Consider the following 20030-nt stretch of genomic DNA (forward strand, 5'->3'; position numbering starts at 1 on the left):
GCTGGCACCCCTGCACAGTGAGGCTTCCAGGCTGACCTCAGAGCCCAGGGAACACGGGGTGTTGGAGGCTGGGTGCCAGCAGTGGTGTGGCTTCACAAGCCAGGTGGCCTGCAGGGTGACTGGTGTCTCCTTGTGTTGTCCTTTTCCAGGGTGGCATTTGCTAAGCGCTGGATTGCAGGTGGCCAGGGTGTGGGCAACCCTCTTGGTTGAAGAGAAGGCCCACTAGTGTTCCTTCCTAATGCTGCAACAGTTAGCTGTGCCTCCTTTGCCCTCCTTCCCCTGGAGCCTTCCTTCCAAGCACATCAGTCCACCACCACCTCGTTCCACCAAACAGGCCTTCCGGCCCCCAGCACCCCGGGGCGCCTGTCCTGCAGAGGATCCCCGAGCTGCTGACTGCCATCATCCCAACTGGCTGGGGCCTCTTTGTGGTCACATGACTGTCTCTTTGTACTCTCTGCAGTCAATTGGGTCATCTGTGGTTTTATTTAACTTGTTTTGGCCTTGCTTTTTTATTTCTGTTTTGATGTGTTCTCACTTAATCCTGAAACGGCACAGCATAGAACTTTCTGGCCTGAATTCCCCTCTGAAATGCCCATCTTGCCCAAGTTGTCTAAGTCTGTAAGTGGTGGGCGCCTCTCCAGCTTCTGAAAAATTCATGCAGCCTCTTCTTTTCTTGTGCATCTCTTCTGCTTTGCCAGGTCAAGCTGGGAACTGCCCGACCTGAGGGAAGGGAGAGTAAAAGCCATCAGTGACTCAGATGGGGTGAGCTACCCTTGGTACGGGAACACCACGGAAACCGTGACCCTGGTCGGCCCCACCAACAAGGTCTCCAGGTTCTCTGTCAGCATGAATGACAACTTCTACCCCAGTGTGACGTGGGCGGTGCCCGTGAGCGACAGCAACGTGCCACTGCTCACGAGAATCAAGAGGGACCAAAGTTTCACCACCTGGCTGGTGGCCATGAATGCCACCACGAAGGAGAAGATCATTCTGCAGACCATCAAGTGGAGGATGCGGGTGGACATTGAGGTGGACCCTCTTCAGCTCTTGGGGCAGCGGGCCCGCTTGGTGGGCAGGACTCAGCAGGAGCAGCCCCGAATCCTAAGCCGGATGGAACCCATCCCCCCCAACGCACTAGTGAAGCCCAATGCCAACGATGCCCAGGTCCTCATGTGGCGGCCCAAGCGGGGGCCACCCCTGGTCGTGATCCCTCCTAAGTAGAGGCAGACTGTCCGACTGTGGAGCAAACTCCAGGAGGCACTCAGTGAGATTGCCAGGTGGCAGGAGCCACGCCAAGTCTGAGCCAAAGCAGACCTCTCAGCTGGCCAGCCCCCCGCAGCCGCCGTGAAGAGCGAGTCCTTAGGAAATGCCCCTTCCTCGTAGGAGTAGGGAGTCACTGATCGACAGGCTTGCTGTGACTGTCTGCAAGCAGCCACGTTTGGAGCTGATCAGGACGATTCCTTTATTTGACTATTGCCCATTTCTGCCCTGTGAGATGCAGGGTACGGAAGTGCAACTAAACAGTGCCTGTGGCAAACGCTGCTTCCCAACCAGCGGGACGCGGAGTGAAAACAGCGAACCAGGTGTTTGTGAGACTTGGTCCCTCTGGATGGAGGGGCTGGGGAATGGGTGGCACAGGTGGTGGAGGAGAGGGGGAGGGGAGAGCGGGCCAGCCTGTTGTCAGTTGGCCCAGCTTGGGACACGCACTGGAAAGCAGGGAGCACTAGCAGGCCGGAGGAATCCGGGCCTCCTGGGAACTGTCCAGGGTGCTGACGCACAGCAAACGATGCAGACGCACCGCGTCCCCCTCGCCAAAAAGGAGGAGCCGGGCGTCCTCAGGCACAGTCTGGACGCACAGTCCTGCTTCTGCAGCAGCCCTGTGTTTGGGCCCCGCGTGTTTTTGGTGGAGCCCAAACTGATTTTGTTTACAGCTGCTTATTCTTCTCCCATCACCAGCCCTAACTTTACAAAAAAAGATTGATAAGCCATGAATCCGTGGAGGGTTTCAGCATTTCAACAGGCAAGAACGGTGTTTTCAGGTGTGGTTTTTTTGTTTTTTTGTTTTTTTTTTTTTTTTTAGCCTCTGAATGATTTGAACACATGCAATGCACACGTATATGCACACACATGCACACGCACAGGCATGCACCCAGCATGTGACTGACGTGCCAGATGTGCCTGTGTATGTACCGTGGCCTCAGCACACAGTGACAAGGCCGTTTCCCACAATGTTTCCTACAGCTCACCTTCACAGAGATGCACCTGGGGCATTGGGGGAAGGTGCTTCCTAAGTGTAGCATCAGCTCCTTAGTGAAAATCTGGGCTGTTCACACAGGGGGCCTGTGTGGCTGAGACCCAGCCAGCAGGGATGGGAGGCCTGGCTTCCTCCTTCCTTCCGTTGGGCCCCTCTGAAACTCCTTAAACAGTGTCTGCTTTTTTTTTTTTTTTTTTTTTTTTTGTGTGTGTGTGTGTGTGTGGTACTGGGAATTGAACCCAGGCCTTGTGCTTGCAAGACAAGCAGTCTACCAACTGAGCTACATCTCCAGCCAAACAGTGTCCACTCTTTACTTGAGAATGTTTCTAACGCTTCCAGTGTAAGTCACCCCCACCAAAAGAGCTTCTCCCTTTGTTCTCAATAATGAAAACTGTAACCGTGTACTTGGGGGTGGTACACAGAGAGAGGTCCTCATTCAAAACTCCCCTGCAAACTGACTATAAAAGGTGCACAGTCTCATTCTGTGGCTCCATACCGCAAGCCTGATTTCAGAGGGGAGAGCACTGAAGTCCAGAGCAATCGAGTCCCATGACTGCTGCCAAAGATCTGCCTTCTCCCCAGGTGTAGGGATGCAGAATGAGAAGCAGGAGAATTTGTTTATTGATTTCATTAAAAATGCAATGTAGTCCAATTTCTTTCAGATCCTAGTCACAAGATATGGTTCTTGTTTACTTGAGAGTGTTAACAGGCCCACTCCAAATTACGTAGTATTGACCTTGCACCCGGGTTTTCAGCTGCTCTTTTGCAGATTAGTTATTGATGGCAGGTTTTTATAGCAACACATTAATGACACATCAGTGACTCACGGCGACCTGGAGACTGTGTGGAAATAATTCAGTCATTGCCTTTGGATTCCTCTGCTCCTTCCCGTACTTGAGATGAAGTTTCTTGTTTCCACGCCAACATCAGAAACAGCAGTCTTTCTCTTGGATTGAATTAGATGCCACCTTCGTGGGATTCTGGGGAGTGGATACTGATCCTAGAATCTAACCTGTGCCGCCTCACTTTAAGAAAACCTGATATTTAAAAATCCATCTGTGTGGCAAGGGGTTAATGAGAAAGGGTGTATATTACAGAATCCTATGCAAGGTTTCAGTTTTCAAATTTCCCCAGCCCTTTAAAGCAAGATATGACTTACACAATCATAGTTACACATAATGTAACTTTTTCAAAGGTATGTGTGTATTTATAAAGCAAGGTGCAGCGCACCTAGCTAGACTGTTCCTTCATTAACCAAAAAAAAAAAAAAAAAAAAAAAAAAATCACACTTTTCAGAATCTCCAAAGAAATTACTCCCAAGGCAGTTTCTGGGAAATTATGTAATAGGAAAAATAAACAGGAAAAGAGCTTATAACAGTTAAAAGCACTCTGCAAATATACATTGTGATGACTGTCGGCGACACTTTCCTGAACGCTCCAGTCTCAGCTCAGGTCAGCCTGGCAGAACACTCTGCTGCCCTGGAGCCCGTTATTTTGAAGTCATCCTTGTTCTACAAGGAAGTGGCCCTTTCCTGCCTGCGATCTGTGATGGTTGCCTTGGTCAGGACATTGCCAGGTGGCAGACTCTTACAAGAGAGATCAGCCTCGAAACCTCTGTCGGGTTGCCCCACCCTCCCACGGGCCTTCCTTCCCCAGCAAGCACTGGTGCCCTCGGCTTAAGGGGGCTCATTCGGTGCCCTGTGCTCGCCGGGTGGTCTCAGGACTGTGTTTGGATTCCACATACACACGCATGGTTTCTTGGAGGCATAAGAGTTCTGAATCCCCGTGTGTGAAATGAGAGATCGTCAGATCTTAACTTCTTAAATGAAGTCACCTTGAGACCTTTTAGATTGTGGTCTCAAAGGAAACTGAGTCCCTGTCAAACTAGGCCACCTGCTCAAGGTCACATGCCTCATCAGCCCAAGGCCAGGAGCAGCGGGTCTCCCAGACCTTGTCACACAGCTGCCCCCTGAGCCGGGCCACGGTCTCTCCCTGACTCCACAGAAACCTTGTCGTCCCAGGGCTCTCCACCCACGGGCGGAACAGGCGACCACGGGGTCCACCCTTGGAAGAGAAGAAGCAAGTGCGTGCCCCTGTCGTGTCAGGAAACATGTTCCAGAGCCCTCTTAGTCATTGTGAGCTGTGCCCTGACCTGGGCTCTTGGTGGCCTGCATGTCCACCCGGTCTCTGTGGTGCTCATGGTGCTCAGGAAGGGTGGCAGTGAGTCCCTCCCTGCCTCCCATTCTGTGGGCCTTTCCGGAGCTCCCTCTCTCCTGGTGCCAGGAAAGAGTCCTCTGAGGTCACCCTTGTGCTCTGAGCAGCAGTTCTGTGTGAGCCGGGGACTGAACAGAGGCCTCCAGGTGCACCTTCCCCTCCCGGGCAGTCCCCCAGGGGTGTCATGCCATGTCTTCATCGTCACCATCGTCCAGATAGAAAAGAGACCAGAGAGGTGAAGTGGCACATCCCAGACACCCAGGCAGAGAGGGCCAGGGGCCAGAGTTCAGACTTGGGCCTTTCAGCTCAAAATCCTCCAAAAGAGAGGACAGGAAAGCAGAAGCTGCGTGGCCCCTACCTACTCGCCAAGTGGACCTAGGCACAATGGGAGAACCGACACCGTCTTCTTGTGCAGAGAACCTCTCCTCCCAGGGAGGTTGGCCCAGGAAATGCCTGTCAGGGGCTGAGTGTGGGTGAGCTGCTGTCCTTGGCAGCTCTTAGCACAGTACTCTTAATTAGCGGGGTGGGACATCTGCTTCCCTGGTCTCCGAGTCCCTTAAACACCCCAAGTACAAAGGTGGGGAGGAGATCGTGCATCCTGCAGCGAAGCCCCACAGCAGCCACCCCTCAGCGCAGCGGGAGCAGCCAGGGGCGGAGGCACTGGAACAACGGCCCCCCAGCGCCGTGGCACACGGAACGGCCACATTGTAACTGAGGGCACAGTGAACACTGCCAGAGCCGGCTCCCAGCTGAGTGGCAGAGAACGCTGTAAGGCACAGAGACCCCCCACACCCACACTCCTCAGGCTGAAAAGAAAATTAATCAAAAACCCAGTGAACGCCTGAACTCTATAATTAAGCCTAAGTGAGCCTGAGATAGGAAGGAGCTGGTGAGCAAGCTCAGTGCAAGATATTTTTACCCCAGAGGCATTGCCATTAATTTCTTCTGAGATCTTGAGTACATCTGGTTCCCTTCTCCCTGGTGGGGCATCTGCCTGTGGAGGCTTCTGGAGGGTCACCAGCTCTGCAGCCAGAGGACAGTCAAGGTTACGTGGTCACTCCCAGGCTTTTTATGGGAGTGCATCTGGGTCAGCGGGGAGGCCCTGCCCCCAGGCCAGCTGTGCACGCTACGTGGCAGCCCCATCGCCAACCTTGAGATTCCAGTGATCTTACCACGTTGGGGCAGCCACAGGGCCTGGAGCCACCTGCAGATGCTCAGGCCCCACCTACATGGAAGCCCAAAAGCCTCTCAGGGAACCCACCCTTCCTGCCGAGCAAGGCCTGGCCTCGGAATCTGAGCTCTCCCCCGCCCCCACTGTCTCGCTAGGGAGGCCTGAACCTCCAGGAAGCCACTGGGGAGACTTCCCTAGGCAACCTCCAAGGGACCTTTTGGAAAGAAGGGGCTGCACATGGTCTGGACAGGTCACAATCCCAGCTCAGTTTGCCGATGCTAAGTGGCTAGAGGAGCTGCCAGAGCAGCTGCGTCTTTCCTGTTCTGATTCCAGGCAAGACGCACAGTGGGGATACATGTGTTCAAGATTTTGCCTGAGTCTCCATGGGCCTATCTGTCCCTGCAGCTTTGGGATCCCATGATTAGAAGTGGCATCGCAGATTTTGACACCAAGTACACAGACAAGGAGGAAATGCTGCTCCCTGCTCCCGCCCTCCACCCTCCTCACACCCCAGGCTGTCCCGCCACGCTGGGGTCACACTTGGCTAAAGTCCTACCTTCATACTTGCCCATGGTGACCCCAGGCCAGATGGCCCCACCTGGACCAGCACACAGTACTCCTCAGGACTGGTTCCCTGTCCCCCACCCCAAATTGTGCCTCTTTCCCATCTGTGTCAGGTGTGGTCCCCAGGAGCACCTAGCCAGCTCTTCTCTCCAGGGCCCTGGGTGGCAGGCCCTGTGGCCAAGCGTAGCACCTCTCCTGTGTCTCCGGCCCTCCTCTGTCGCTGGCTAACCCACGCCTGGCCTGGGATTCAGGTGAGCCACACCAAGCTGCTGGGAGACCAAGTCCAAGACAGGATTGGGTGTGCCCTGCTGAGGGCCAGCCTGCTCAGCGTCACCTAGCACCTCCTGGCTCGCCTACCGGGTGGCCGCCCTGCTCCACCCCCTCCACCCCAGACACGAGCAGGGAGCGCACGGTGGGGCCCTCAGCACGTTATTCTCTCAAGGGGTCTTGACATTGGGGGTCTCCCAGGTGCCGTGCAAACAAGTCACAGGAAGCTGAGGGTGCCCCTCCTGGCTACGGTCACATTCTAGGGAAACCCAGAGCCTTGAAAAGTGCCCCCTTAGTCTTCTCTCTGTCCAGTGCAGCGGGCAGTCTGCCTTTGAGAGGCCTGGCCTAGCCCTGTCTGGCCCACGAGGCTGGGTAAAGTGACAGGGCAGGACTCATCTCTAGCTTAGAACTCTTCCAGGGAAAGGCTCTTAGGGACCCTGCAGCCACATCAGTGCATACCCTGCGCTAGGGATGGAAGAGACTGCTGGGTATCTCTCCATCTGCTCCTGTCCCTTCACCCCCACCTTTCAAACCAATTAGAATCTTCTGCAAGACGTGATCCAATGAAATGCTAATTGGAAAAATAACAGGAGAGATAATACATGCACTTCAGGCTGAGAACTATTTCATTAAACTGGGCTTTGAAAGCAAGACAGCCAATTAAATTATTTCCCACTTCACTCCCTCACACACCAGAAACTATGGAAAGCTATTACTTTAAATTAATTAGGAAAGAAGAAAGACTGAGTCTGCATATCAGATGGAGAGAGACCGGGAGGCCCCCCGGGGCACGCCTGCCTGCGCACACACCCCAGGGAGCTGCACACCGCAGTCTGGCCCTGAGAACTTCCTGGTTCTTCCTGAACAGAGAAAACGCCCCGCTCAGGAGGTCCGGGCAAGGGAGACGCCCTCCCGGGGCAAGTTCCCGGGAGGAAATAGGGGTGCAGCTCCGAAGGCAGCGAGTCCGACCTGCTGCGGTGACCCTTGCATTTCCGAGCTGCTCTCCTTACCAAAGGAGGCCACCCTGCGGCTCTGGACCAGAGGGCGGCCGCCTGACAGGGACCTGGGCCCCTGAGGCCTGATTTGAATTGACTTTGTGCAGGTCTTCTGTGGGCACCATGGGCCTTCACTTTCCATCTATGAAATGGGAAGAAAGCCTGTGCTCAGCGCCACGTTCGCCTCCTCAGAGTTCAGGCTTGTGACGACACCTTGACAGCTCTGGGCTTCCTGTGCCCTGCCGCCCTGCCGTGGGGAATGATGCATAGGACTCAGCCCTGCAGTTAAGACAGTTCAAACTGTGCTGACCCACGGGTATCACTACTCCGTAGGACATGAAATAGAACTAACATGACGTGAGCAAGGTGATGAGTAGCCGTGTGGCCGCTGTGGCCCACTCCTGGGCATCTCCCCGGATGGCCGAGGAGCACAGGCAGACTCGGGCCCCAGGCTCACCCAGAGTGCACGCCCCACCCCCGGCCCGTCTGTCATTGTGCCATGCAAGGGGTCAAGGACTGACGGAGCATGGCACGGCCTGTGGCCCGGGCCAATTCCCGCCATCTCGGTACTGCAGGAAGGGAGCTAGCATTTGTTGGCAGAAGAGGTGGCAATGATGCTGGGCATAAGGGGACAGGGGCATTTTAGACTGGATTTTAGGCTGGTCCCCACTTTTATGTATAATGAGATTTGTCTTCTAATTCGAGACAACTGGAACAGGGTTTTAGACCTCCTAAGCAGGACTTCGGGGTTTCTTTCTAAGACTGAACCCACACATCCAATCTGAAAAAGCAGCGGTGTTACTTAACGTGTAGCCATAAAAGCCTGTTGCATTGTGGTGATTCATCCTTACAAGCAAACCCAGTGCGTCAAAGCCAAAGACGCCAAAGAGGAGAATGATCCTGGGGGAGGAGGGGCCGGGGCTCGGCGCCCTCAGAGCAACCCCATGTACATTCAAAATCATCTTTTTTTTTACTTTAAAAAAATCATTTCGCCTAATTCTCTAGGGCCCCCACTATTACATAAGCAATATATACAGCTAACTAACAACAGAAAACGTGGCGGCATGTCTTCTCTCTAAAGAGGATGGACAAGCTAAGGCCAAATGGCAAGGCACGAGCTCCAGACGCAGGTCTGAGCGCCGTGCGCGGGGGAGCCCGCAGCAGGAGCACTGGGTAACGCCGGCTTGGTCAGTCAGGGGCTGTGAATCCCCTGTCCTCGGGATGCGCAGGAGCAGTGTCATAGAGGGCCTGGAACCCCTCCCATGTCTGCAGATGCCTTGCTAGTGAGTTACAGGTAGGAATGAATTACAATCCTTGAATGTTATTTTAGTTTTTAATTTTTTTAGAGAACCAGATAAACATTGCAGACTCTTTTTATGGAGAAGAGCATATGAAAATAGATACTCAAGACCTAGCATCAAGTTTCCAGGTTCTCATCCCTCAGTCTGTTTGTGGAACCTGGAGCGTAACACCTGCTGTAGGGCCTGGCACGGCCCGTGCTCTGACGCCCTCTCTACCTTCACTTTCTGTGTCCACATCCAGGTCTCCTTGTGGGACAAGGCCAGCCCAGAAGCGGAGCTGCTTGGCAGAGGCTGCGGAGGAGACGAGCGATGGCCGCTGCTCCCGACGCTCAAGCCCCGGACGGCTGGCTCCCCCCGGCAGAGCGCGCCGTCCTGCCTGTCTCCCACGCCTCCGTCCTGTGACCAGTCCCTCCTGCCCAGCGTCTGCTTGGCTCCTGAGGAGCTATGTTGAAGTGGAGCTGCGTATCTTTTTGTTTGTGGAAACACTGGGTCCATCCAGACCACAGGGAAGCCTCCGAGGACCACAAGCTGGTCGGCCTGGACTCCCACTCCCGGCCTCCCCTCCCGCTCGCCCCGGCAGGAAACAGCTCACATGTCTCCCCTCATCCTCCCTCCTCTGCTGGCTAGCCAGCATCCATATGCTCCTGGACAGTCAGGGCCAACGGTCATTCCTCTTGCCATGGCCAGGATGGGCCTTCGGGTGACCACGGGTATCCTGGTAGTCACCAGGACCTGTGGGCTGAGGAGAACCACCCGAGACCACACAAATGGTGTGTGTGGCTTTATTTATTGGTTTATTTATTGGCATACTTACTGACCTCTTTATTTATAAAGTGTGTGTTTATGATACGGAAGGTCCACTTCTGTCTTTGAAGCATCAGCCCCAGAATTTGTCGTTTGTCCCCAAAGAGCATAGTGGAGTATTCCCCTTTGCAGCCACAGAAGAGAGGACACGCTCTCCCCCTCTGCCCAGATACCACTCCAGCATGGAAGGCAGCAGCTCGGGAGGCCGTCAGGCCACACGTGGCGGCAGAGGCTGCCTGGACAGGCACTCCAGGAGCCCTCCTGACCCACCCTCCCCTCAGCTCCCTCCTGACTCCTGTGGGCCCTGGCTGGCCAGCTCCTGCCTGACCACATGGCCACGCTCCTCATGCTGCTCCACTGCAGTGTGTTAACACATGTACCCACGCCTGCTTTCCACCCAAACCCGCACGGCAGGCTCTCCAGGGTGTGGATGGGCATGGTGTCCTTCACGTACCCAGGCGATGCTGGCGTGAAAACAGCTGAGAGGTTCTTCCAGCATCTTCTCTCCCTCACCCCTCCCACCCTGCCCACTTTGGCTCCCAGGCTTCCTCTGGAGTCTGCTCCCCACTCCTCCGGCCTGTGCTCCTCACTGAACCTTCTCCACCAGCTCAGCCAACCTGAGCAGGGGCCTGGAGAGGTGGTCAGGTCCCAGAGTCACGCCCTGAGGCTGGCACCTGCACCCCTGAGCAGTTGCAGCTCCTCTGAGAGCGGAAGTCCGTCCCCTGCCCTGCCTGGACGCTCTCTCCTCCAGCACCTCCCTGTCTCCCAAACTCCAAAAGTTTAAAGAGCACAGCGTTGACGTCCCTCTCTCCAAGTCCCAATCCTAACAGAAAGGCCCATGCCAGGCTCCGTAAGCAAGGCTTGGCCGTTTCTGCAGAGCCACCTGAGTTGGCAGAGGGTCTAACTGGTAACAGGAAGGGTCATGGCACCCCCAGCCGATCGTTTGCCCAACAACCTTGCAGTGGCCACCATGGATCCAAATCCTAGATGGCAGAGAAGAGACATCACCCTTCACGTTGGCGAGGCCTTAACTGCTGAGTGTGTGCAAGTGTGTGTGAGAGTGTGTGTGAGTGTGTGTGTGTGTGAGTGTGTGTGTGAGTGTGAGTGTGTATGTGTGTGGGGAGAGTGTGTGAATGTGTGTGTGAGTGTGTGTGTGAGTGTGTGGGAGTGTGTGTGTGAGCGTGTGTGTGAGCGTGTGTGAGCGTGTGAGTGTGTGTGAGAGAGTGTGGGGGGGGAGAGTGTGTGAGTGTGTGTGTGTGTGTGTGTGTGGGTGGGAGTGTGGGAGTGTGTGTTGGAGTGTGTGTGTGAGTGTGTGTGTGGGAGTGTGGGAGTGTGTGTGTGTGTGTGAGAGAGTGTGGGGGGAGTGTGTGAGTGTGTGTATGTGTGTGTGAGTGTGTGTATGTGTGTGTGAGTGTGTGTGTGTGTGGGAGTGTGTGTGGGAGTGTGTGTGTGAGTGTGTGGGGGGAGTGTGTGTGTGTGTGAGTGTGTGAGAGTGTGTGGGAGTGTGTGTGTGTGTGTGTGTGTGTGGGAGTGTGTGTGGGAGTGTGTGTGTGTGTGTGTGTGGGAGTGTGTGGGGGAGTGTGTGTGTGTGGGAGTGTGTGTGTGTGGGAGTGTGTGTGTGTGTGGGAGTGTGGGAGGGAGTGTGTGAGTGTGTGTGTGTGAGTGTGTGTGTGGGGGGGAGTGTGTGTGTGTGTGTGTGGGAGTGTGTGTGTGTGTGGGAGTGTGTGTGGGAATGTGTGTGAGTGTGTGTGTGTGGGAGTGTGTGTGTGTGTGTGTGTGGGAGTGTGTGTGGGAGTGTGTGTGTGTGTGTGTGGGTGGGAGTGTGTGTGGGAGTGTGTGTGTGTGGGAGTGTGTGTGTGTGTATGTGTGTGTGTGTGGGAGTGTGTGTGTGTGGGAGTGTGTGTGGGAGTGTGTGTGTGTGTGTGAGTGTGTGTGTGGGGGGGGAGTGTGTGTGTGTGTGTGGGAGTGTGTGTGTGTGTGGGAGTGTGTGTGGGAATGTGTGTGAGTGTGTGTGTGTGGGAGTGTGTGTGTGTGTGTGTGGGAGTGTGTGTGGGGGAGTGTGTGTGTGTGCGTGGGAGTGTGTGTGTGTGTGGGAGTGTGTGTGAGTGTGTGTGTGTGTGTGTGTGTGTGTGTGTGTGTGTGTGGGAGTGTGTGTGTGAGTGTGTGTGTGTGTGTGTGTGCGCACCCTGTCTGCATAGAGGACACCTGGCTCTTCAGAGCTTCTGGATTCTGACTGTGGTAGCGAGTCTACAGCAGACAGTGGACAGGACTTCTCATCTTCCGCGGGTGGCTCTGCATCCGCTTTCACGGTGGAGCGGGGCATTCCGTCTTGGGTACATACAGAGCACGCCGTCCTGTGCACAGGCCATCGCCACATCCCACACCAGAGCCTGGGACGCCTCCTCGGGCTCAGTCTCCCACGGAAAGTCCACCACTCTGCCACCCAGCTGACCCTGCCTGCGCCGGCACCGCCAAGCCTTCTGTCCCCACTACAGCGAGTCCCTGCCCCAAGTCCCATCTCTCAGGGTCCTGCTGTCTGATAGGTGACGCCCGGTCAGTGGGTGCCGAGGAGTCGAGTGTCCCGGTCACAGGTGGCGCTCATGTTTTAACAGGGGCTACGAAGATGCCTTAATCTGGAGGAGTGGCTGTGGAGGTGGGGACCTCCCGCCCGGAAGTGGGCCAGCAAGGGAGGTCCTCTCCACCGAAGGGCGTTTGAGAGCCTGCGTCACGCCCACCCCGAGGCAGCCCTCCCGCTGCAGAGCACACCCCCCACGCACATGCCCTTCCTCCGGGGACGCCTCCCTGCACGGGCCCATCTCTCAGAACGGAAGAAGAAAAGCCCAGAAACCAGCCAAGGTATCTGACCTCACTGGGAAGCAGCCTGTCCCAGCACAGGCCACCAGGCACCTGGTGCCCGCCCTCTGCTCTGTGCTGCCCCCTCAGTCCCCGGCCCTCCTCGCCTCCCACCCACGCCTTCCCTCCCCTCCCTAGTCCCCCTTGGAGTTTCCCTGTTTTCAGCGTGGAGGGGAGAGCACAGGTGAAGAGCGTGCGTGTGCGCACGCGTGTGCGCACGCGTGTGCGCGTGTGCCTTTGCAGAACGGGACACCTGGTATTCTGCGGCAGTTTGGAGAAAAACCCAGCAAAGGAAGAGATGGAGGAAGCTGGCTCTGCAGAGTGCCTTAAAATGACTTCAATTAGGGGATTCTGGGTGGCCGGTCTTTGGTTGTTGCATAAACTCAAAGAGATGTTGCATTTCACTTCTCTGGGATTAAAAAAAAAAAAAGTTAAATACAGTACGTATTCAACAACGACCCAGGATGTTTTCTTTTTAATTGCTCCTTAAAGATTTGCTGTTTGATTTTTCCCTGAATCCTAGGGAAGGCCCTGGGCACAGGCAAGCAGAGTCCCACTCGGCCAGGCCAGCTCTGGAGACCCAGAGAGAATGCCAACCAATCCCAGGATGAGAAGGAGGCTTGGACACCCATGAGCAGGGCAAGGAAAGGGTCCTGGCCCTTCTCCCGTCCACATTGCGATGGCAAACGTCCTGACTGGGACGCTCGTACCCAAAAGAATGTTTCTCGCAGGGCTGGAGGCTGGAGTCCAAGGCCGCCGGCCTGCCAACACGGCGTCTGGCGAGGGCCCCCTTAGGGCTGCAGCTTGTGGACAGCCTCCTCACAGGGGCGGGTGGGGGGAGGCCAGGCTCCTGGGGCCTCTTCTACAAGGACACCGATCCCCCAGGAGGGCTGCACCCTGGGACCTACGCTCCCAAAGCCCCTTACCATCACCTTGGGGTAGGATTTCGACGCATGTATTTGGGGAGGGGGACACAGTGTAGTACAGCACCGTGCCAGCCTGTGACTCAGGGCTGAGAAAGTGGGAAAGAACGTTCTGGAGATGCAGAGGGACCACCTCGCCCTCTGTCCCTCCCTACCGGCACTCCTGCTGGGACGCCCCGGCCAGCTTCTGCTTTAGTTAGCTCGATGACCGTGGTTCCTGCCTGCATCCCACCCGACGGTCAGGTCGTTGTGAAGAGTCAGAGTTCCCGAGGGCAGGTCCCCTCCTGGGACATTGTCCTCTCTCTCCGAGGGTCGCAGTTTTACATGATGGGCAGGAGCTGGAAGGCCGGGGTTGGAGGGAGGATCTGACCTGTCCCGGGGGGGCTGTGTGCCCTGTGCAGGTGGGAAAGAAAGAAGCCCGGCAGACCCTCTGCTCCCCCTGCCCGGACCCTGCCCTGCCACCTTGACCCCAGAGCCTGGCTGGGGGTGCTTGGTGCCATCTGCCCTCGGCGGCTCCCTGCACTGGGCTTTGACTCAAACCTCCGTGACCCTTTGCCGCAAGAGTAAGACCCTCTGCAGGGCCGCACGTTTAAGGTGACTGACAGCCACTGACTCAGATCCTCTCTCCTACACTCACACACCAGTCCAGTCCAGGGAGACACAGGAGAATAGCAGATAGTAATTTCCACTCCTGGAAAAAAGACACTTACGGAAAGAACCTGAATCCCACGCGCTGCGCGGTGAGGGAGCCTTGTAAACGTACATGTAAACAACCCGAGGGTCCCACCCGCCAGGTCGCGAGCTCTGTGGGAAGGAGCACCCCCGGCCCAATTTAAAAAGGGCCTCCTGCGTCCCCGAGGGGACAGGGACCTGAGGTCTGCGAGGAGCTTGCACTAGCTGGTGCACATTCGGCAAGGAGCTGTGGACCAGCAGCGGCTGGGCGCACCGCAGAGCCCGAGCGAGGCCTGGGGGACCGGGCAGCAGTGCAGGGATCCTGGACGCCCACCCGGGACTTCTTCCCCGGTTAAGGAACGGTAACGCCCTGTGGTCAGCTCCATGATACTCGGAAGAGAGAACAAGGACACGTCTGAGTTTTAAAAACCAAACAGCCATGTGTTTTAGGACCCCGGAGGCTCCAGACAGCGTCCCGCGAAGCTGGCGCTCACTGTTCCTCGTGAGGAAGGGGTGCGGCCTGCCCAGCCCAGGTTACAGATACCGTCTCGCGGCTCCTGCTTTCCAGAGGAGTCACCTGAGCCTGACGCGCTGCTCCGTCACACAGCCTCCCTGGAGGGTCCCCAGCCCCTCCCTGGTTTCTCCAAAACCCAGTCCTGCGCCCCACCCAGAGTCAAACGCCGGGAGGAACGGGCTCCCCTGCCTGTCCCCACCCTCCCTGCCCACCATCCGCGAGAAGATAGTCGTGCGCTGCCGCCAGGCGCCCAGGACACAGCTGTCCTGTCGTGATGCTGGCAGGGTCACCCCCGGTGCCCAGGCCCGAGGCCAAGAGGGCCGGGACGCGTCGCGCCTGTAAAGCCTAAGCCCAACCCGCACTCCTCCCGGGCCCTCTGGCCCCAGAGCGGCCTCCAGCCTTGGAAAGAGGAGCGAGGGATGGTGCCCCTCCTTACAGGAGCCCCCACACGCCCATGCCCCCTCCTCCCGGCCACACCCGCGCTCGGCAAGGAGACCCGGGGGTCTGCAGGGCTGCCGGGCAAAAGCAGGTCTCCAGAAAGCACAGAGCCCACCCCTGGAGGGACTTCCCTTCAGCGGGAGGAGGCGGGCAAGAGAGAGGAACCAGCAAACCACTAGGTGCAAGGAGACCGCCCTGGGAGGCTCAGAGGACAGACCAGGCCTCAGCCCCTGGGGAGGTGCCTCCAGGCTCTGCCAGCCATCTGCCCAAGGCGGTGATCTCCTCTGACCCCTCTGTCTGCTTTAGTGGGCTCCCGCTCCACTGAGGCCTTAGACGGCAGTCTAGAGATCCCAGCGTAGAGTCAGGTTAGCGGTCTGCACCTTCACGCCGCCCACGGAGGCTCCGCTTACCGCTGCTGAGGAAGGCGAATTTCCCAAGGCCAGGCACCGCGGAGGGCCAGCACGAGGAGCCCAGCTCCGCCCTCCGGACACCATCGTACGGTCTGCTCAGCGCCCGGCCCAAGACCGGAAGCCGGAGATCTCAGGTTGAGAGCCAGCCTTGCCTCTTGCGAGGCGGAAAAAACCTTGGAAGGTCGCCTGCAAACCAAGACAAGGCTGGACGTGAAATTCCATGGCAGACCATCAGGCAGGGCGGGATGAGCGGCGTGGGGGCCCTGAACACTGCAGGCTCCCCTTCAGTCTGTGCTTCGCCAAGTAAGTCAGCGCACACAACTCCCAAAGCGCTCCTTACTCAAGCTGGAAGAATTAAGCCAGCGCGTATCTTCCGTCTGTAAAGGAGTCACCTGATTCACGTGGGCTCCCGGCCCCCCGGCCCGGCCCAGGCGCCCCCTACAGGCCTGTGCGTAACTACACTCAACGTGTCGAGGAAGAGCCGCAAGCGCCTTGTGCACCCCAGAGCGCCGTGCGTGCCGCACATGCGCGTCCTGGGCCAGCCTCCCCAGGCCTCTGCTCCCTCTGCGCTGTCCCTGTCCCGGAGAGCACCCACCAGTGTGGACCAGAAGCACCCCTGACCTGAGAGGCAGTTGGAGCAGGCGCTCAGTCCACGCTGGTCAGGGGACACTTCTGTGCTGGGGCGGAGAGGCAAGCGCCTTCCGGGAAGGGTCCGCTAGCTTCGTACCCCCTGTGCTTCCGCTTCTCTCCTCTTCAGGCCTCACAGGATGACCCCATGCCGCCTGCTCTCTTCTCTCCCTGGCCAAGCAGGGGATGTGGACCAGACGAGAAGCCACCTGGCCTGGAGGCTCCAAACGGGTCCTCTCCTGCCTCATGCGTGATCTACCCACCAAGATTCCAGGGCGGGTTAGACAAAACCACCCAAAGAGAAACCACAGCTGCAGAGACCAGGTTCACATGAGGGAAGCAGCTGAGTCTCATTTCCAGGCAGAATTTCAAAGATAGAGAGCAGACCAAGGTAGGAGACAGGGAACTCCAGGAACGTGTCACGAGAATGTCAAACGGCACGCTCTCCAGGAGTTTTCATGGTATTTGAAGGCTGAGAAGTGAATTAATTGTGAACATGAGTGAGGAAAATGCACGCTGCGTTAGGGAGACGGGCTCTGGAGGAAAGTAAACCAGGCGGTGAGCATGGAGGCTAAGGAGGGGCTGAAGGGCCGGGAGATTCTCCGAGAGAGCCTTGAGACAGACCTGAAGAGGAGAGTGAGACATGCAGATCCCTACAGGGACTGCCAGCAAGAGGAACTGAGCTGTGCAAAGGTCCTGGGGTTGGACATAGCCGAATGTATCAAAGGACAAGAGGCCCAGAGTGGCCAGAGTGGAAATGAGCCTTATTTTTAGAACCCAGCTCACCCAGGGTCATTTGAGTGTTCTGAGTAAATTGATGCTGCCCATTGTTCTACAGCAGAAGGGAGGACACTTTGCCTGGGTACCCCATTTTCCCCATGGAAATACATTATCCAACACTTCCAAGGTCGGTCTTAGATGGAGTTATATATCCTTTTCCTAGGGTGGAAGGAAAAATCAGGTTGTGGAAAGGCCACAACCATGTCCACGTTGCCCCCGCCTCCACTGCCCCCCGAGCTGCGGGCTCCATCATCAGATCCACTCACACACACCTCTGCGCCCACATAACTCGGTCTACAGCTCGCTGTGAGTTCCTCGAGGTTGGGAGCAATGTCCCCAGGACCCCAGAAGAGATGTTGAGTGAATGGAAATGAGATGCCGGGGCAGGGAGCCCAGAACCTGTGCCCGGGCTGTCCTCGCCTGCGCAGGGAGCATCTGCGCCGGGCGGAGCTCCTTGTGGGAGCTGCTTCCTGTGCACTGGGTCTGTGGGCAGCCAGACAAGCCTGCCACACAGCCGCGGACCTCAGGGTGCCCTGTCACTGGACTACGCGTCTGCAGGTTGGACCTTGGCAGGAGACTCAGCAGTGCCATATTTGGGAGACCTTCGCTGTCTTTGGCTGCTCGTCTTTTGCCCACGTGAGATTTCAGCTGTGACACGCTCTCCAAGGTCCCAACAACCAGGACAGGTCACGCCAGTGAGGAGACGGCCAGCGGGGGCTGCTGCCATCCACTGAAGCCCACTCTGCCAGCCCAAGCTCGGCACCAGCTCTGCCCCTCGGCCACTGCCCAGCCCAGCAGCGGCCACACCAGGTGCGGTCAGCAGAGGAGCCAGGGCCCCTGGGCATGGGAAGCGCAGCCGCGGAGCCCAGCTGGGGAGCGCCTGGTCCTTGGCCAGCATTCCGGATCACGGTCCCTGCAAAATGAGCCCCCGGGAAGAGATGCGGCATGACAAGCCTGGAAGGGAGGGACAACGGAGGACACGGGAATCAAACCAGCGGCTCTGTCCAGCCTGGACACGGGAGGAGGCCGCCCTGGGGAGAGGCCGCCTGGGCGCCTGGAGTGCGATGGTTCTGGGCTGTGCAGCAGCTTTTCAGAAACGTCTGGCTCATCCTCCTGGGGACACGGTGACTTCGTGCAATAAAACGGCTCCCAGGGAGCGTCCTGGGGGCCAGCAGCCCCTCGCTCCCCAGTTCATCCTCAGAACAACACCACCAGGCCGCAGGATGGCCAGGGCCACCGCGGGGACCCGCCGGGAGCACGCGGTGAGCGAGCTTGAGCCGTACTTAAAGTGCGAGTCAGGCGGAGAGCTCGCTTCGCTCCACTCCCCAGCAGCGGGGATCTGCAGGACCAGGAAGGCGTTCTCAGAGGACGGAGGCTCGGAGGCTCGGGCTGAGGCTGGATGAGGGGCTGGGGCTGAGAGCAAGCCAGCGCTCCCTCCTCTGGCCTGGACGTGTACCTGCCCCTTTCCCTGGCTCCCTGGAGGTCGGCTCCCTGGAGCCGAGGTGACACCCCGTCCTGTGCCTCTCGGACCGCGTGCACAAGCAGAGGCGAGTTCCTCTCCGCCTGCAAGCCTCTGGAGGGGTCCCAGGATGCCGGCCTACCTCCACGACCTCCCGCCCACCCCCAGACCTGCCGGCCAACCCTCCACTGGGGCACGGCCACACCTCGGCCTCGGCCGGGGCCTAGCCCTGAACCAAGTGTGAGGGAGCAGAGGCAGCGGCCACACCGCAGACAAGACTGCCACACTCAGGGCTGAAGTTTTGCACACGGTCCTAGTAACATGGGCCTGGTCTCCCTTCGGGGACCCCAAGAAACCCTGTTGCCAGCACCCACCCCCCAAAAATCCCTGCTCGCTACCCCCACCGGGCAAAGCTGTGATTCCCCATCTCTTGAGGCAAAATTCACACATTTTTGTGCCAATTTTCTGGCAGAGGGAGTGGAGGTCTGGACCCGTGTCGCCCGCCCAGGCAGGACAGTGTCCCCGAAGGCCTTGCTGCCTGGGTGCGTCACCACGCTCGTCTGCCCTGTTCTCCGTGCTCAGGCTTCTGCTCCTCATGGCTTCAGTCTGCCCCGCCCGCCACCGCCCAGCGTCCGGGCGGGAACAGTGCTGAGCCCTCAGAGGACCTTGCCTGGAGGCTGGCCAGGCGTTCTCAGTGGACCAGATGGGGACAGGGGACAGAGGGGCCCAGCTGGGAGGAGGAGCTTTTCCAAGTCTTCAGAGCTGGGACCTCATCTGAACTTCCTGCTGGCCGGGAGGAGAGGGCCACAGCCTCCTGGTGGGCAGCTCCTCTCACGGCCTCACCTCGGGGCCCGGAGCGCCCATGCTGCTGACCTCTGGGTCGAGGCCTAAACGTCAGCGTTCAGCTGGAAGCAGGGGTGAGAGCTGGCCAGCTTTGCTGACCTTATCCTTCTTAACACTTACCCAGCGAAGAGTAGAACTCCGGTAGGTCATCTCGTCCCGTCTCCCCGGCACGCGTGTCCTCGCAACCTCTCACAGAGGGGGCTCTGCTGTCCAAGGCTTCGGTCACTGCGGTCACCTGCATTCTAAAGATAGTGAGTGGAAAGTCCCAGAAATGAAGCAACTGCCTTCGTCAGATTTGTGTCACGGTGAACAAAAGACGAGAAGGGCCTACAGGAGGAGAAGTTTATTTTGGCTCCTAGTTGCAGAGGTTCAGTCCATGGTCAGCTGATGCCATTGCTCTGGGCCCCAGGTGGGGCAGAACATGATGGTGGGAGGCATAGCAGAGGAAAGCAGCTCAGAAAGGGCACCGGGAAGCAGAGAGAGCTCTGCTCTCCAGGGACAAGCATGAACCCTCAAAGCAGGCCCCTAGTGACCTACTTCCTGCAGCCAGCCACACCCTCCCTGCCTACAATTACCACCCAGTTAACCCATTCAAGTGGATTAATTCAGATTAGGTTTCGGTTTCACCTCTGGACAGTCTGGCCTTATCTCACTCGTGAGCTTTTGGGGTATACCACGCGTTCAAGCCACGACACATTCCGTGAGTTTTGATCGACTTTTACTCCGTATGTTGCTATCATGATTCTACTTTATTATTGGCTATGTTGTTGACCTCTTGCTGTGCCTGATTCATAAACTAAACTTGACCACGGTGGTAGAAGAGGAAAAGGAGAGCGGACGTAGAGGTCGACACCAGCCGCGGCTTCCAGCGTCCCAGGGGTCTGGAGCATGTCCCCTGCAGATAGGGGGACGACTGTAGTCCGTTTCCTCATTGTGCCGGC

General features: G+C 57.5%; 1 protein-coding gene across 5 annotated transcripts in view; it reads left to right on the forward strand.

Annotated features, from left to right (window-relative positions):
* Fam78b (family with sequence similarity 78 member B) overlaps positions 1-10704 on the forward strand; it is a 69582-nt gene extending 58878 nt beyond the window's left edge. The window contains exons 2-4 of one of the 5 annotated variants that reach the window (XR_007104457.1): positions 699-2039; positions 6317-6454; positions 9008-9093. Coding sequence is in view for 2 of the 5 variants with exons in the window: in XM_047521661.1 (XP_047377617.1) it covers positions 699-1221 (523 nt within the window). In the remaining 3 variants the exon portion in view is untranslated. Of the gene's footprint in view, positions 1-698; positions 2428-6316; positions 6455-9007 lie in introns of those variants that run through there. The other 4 variants (XR_007104459.1, XR_007104458.1, XM_047521661.1 and 1 more) reach the window with 4 other exon arrangements.
* The last annotated feature ends 9326 nt before the right edge of the window (positions 10705-20030 follow it).

This window comes from Sciurus carolinensis, chromosome 12, assembly GCF_902686445.1.
Source record: "Sciurus carolinensis chromosome 12, mSciCar1.2, whole genome shotgun sequence".
Classification (NCBI taxonomy): domain Eukaryota; kingdom Metazoa; phylum Chordata; class Mammalia; order Rodentia; family Sciuridae; genus Sciurus; species Sciurus carolinensis.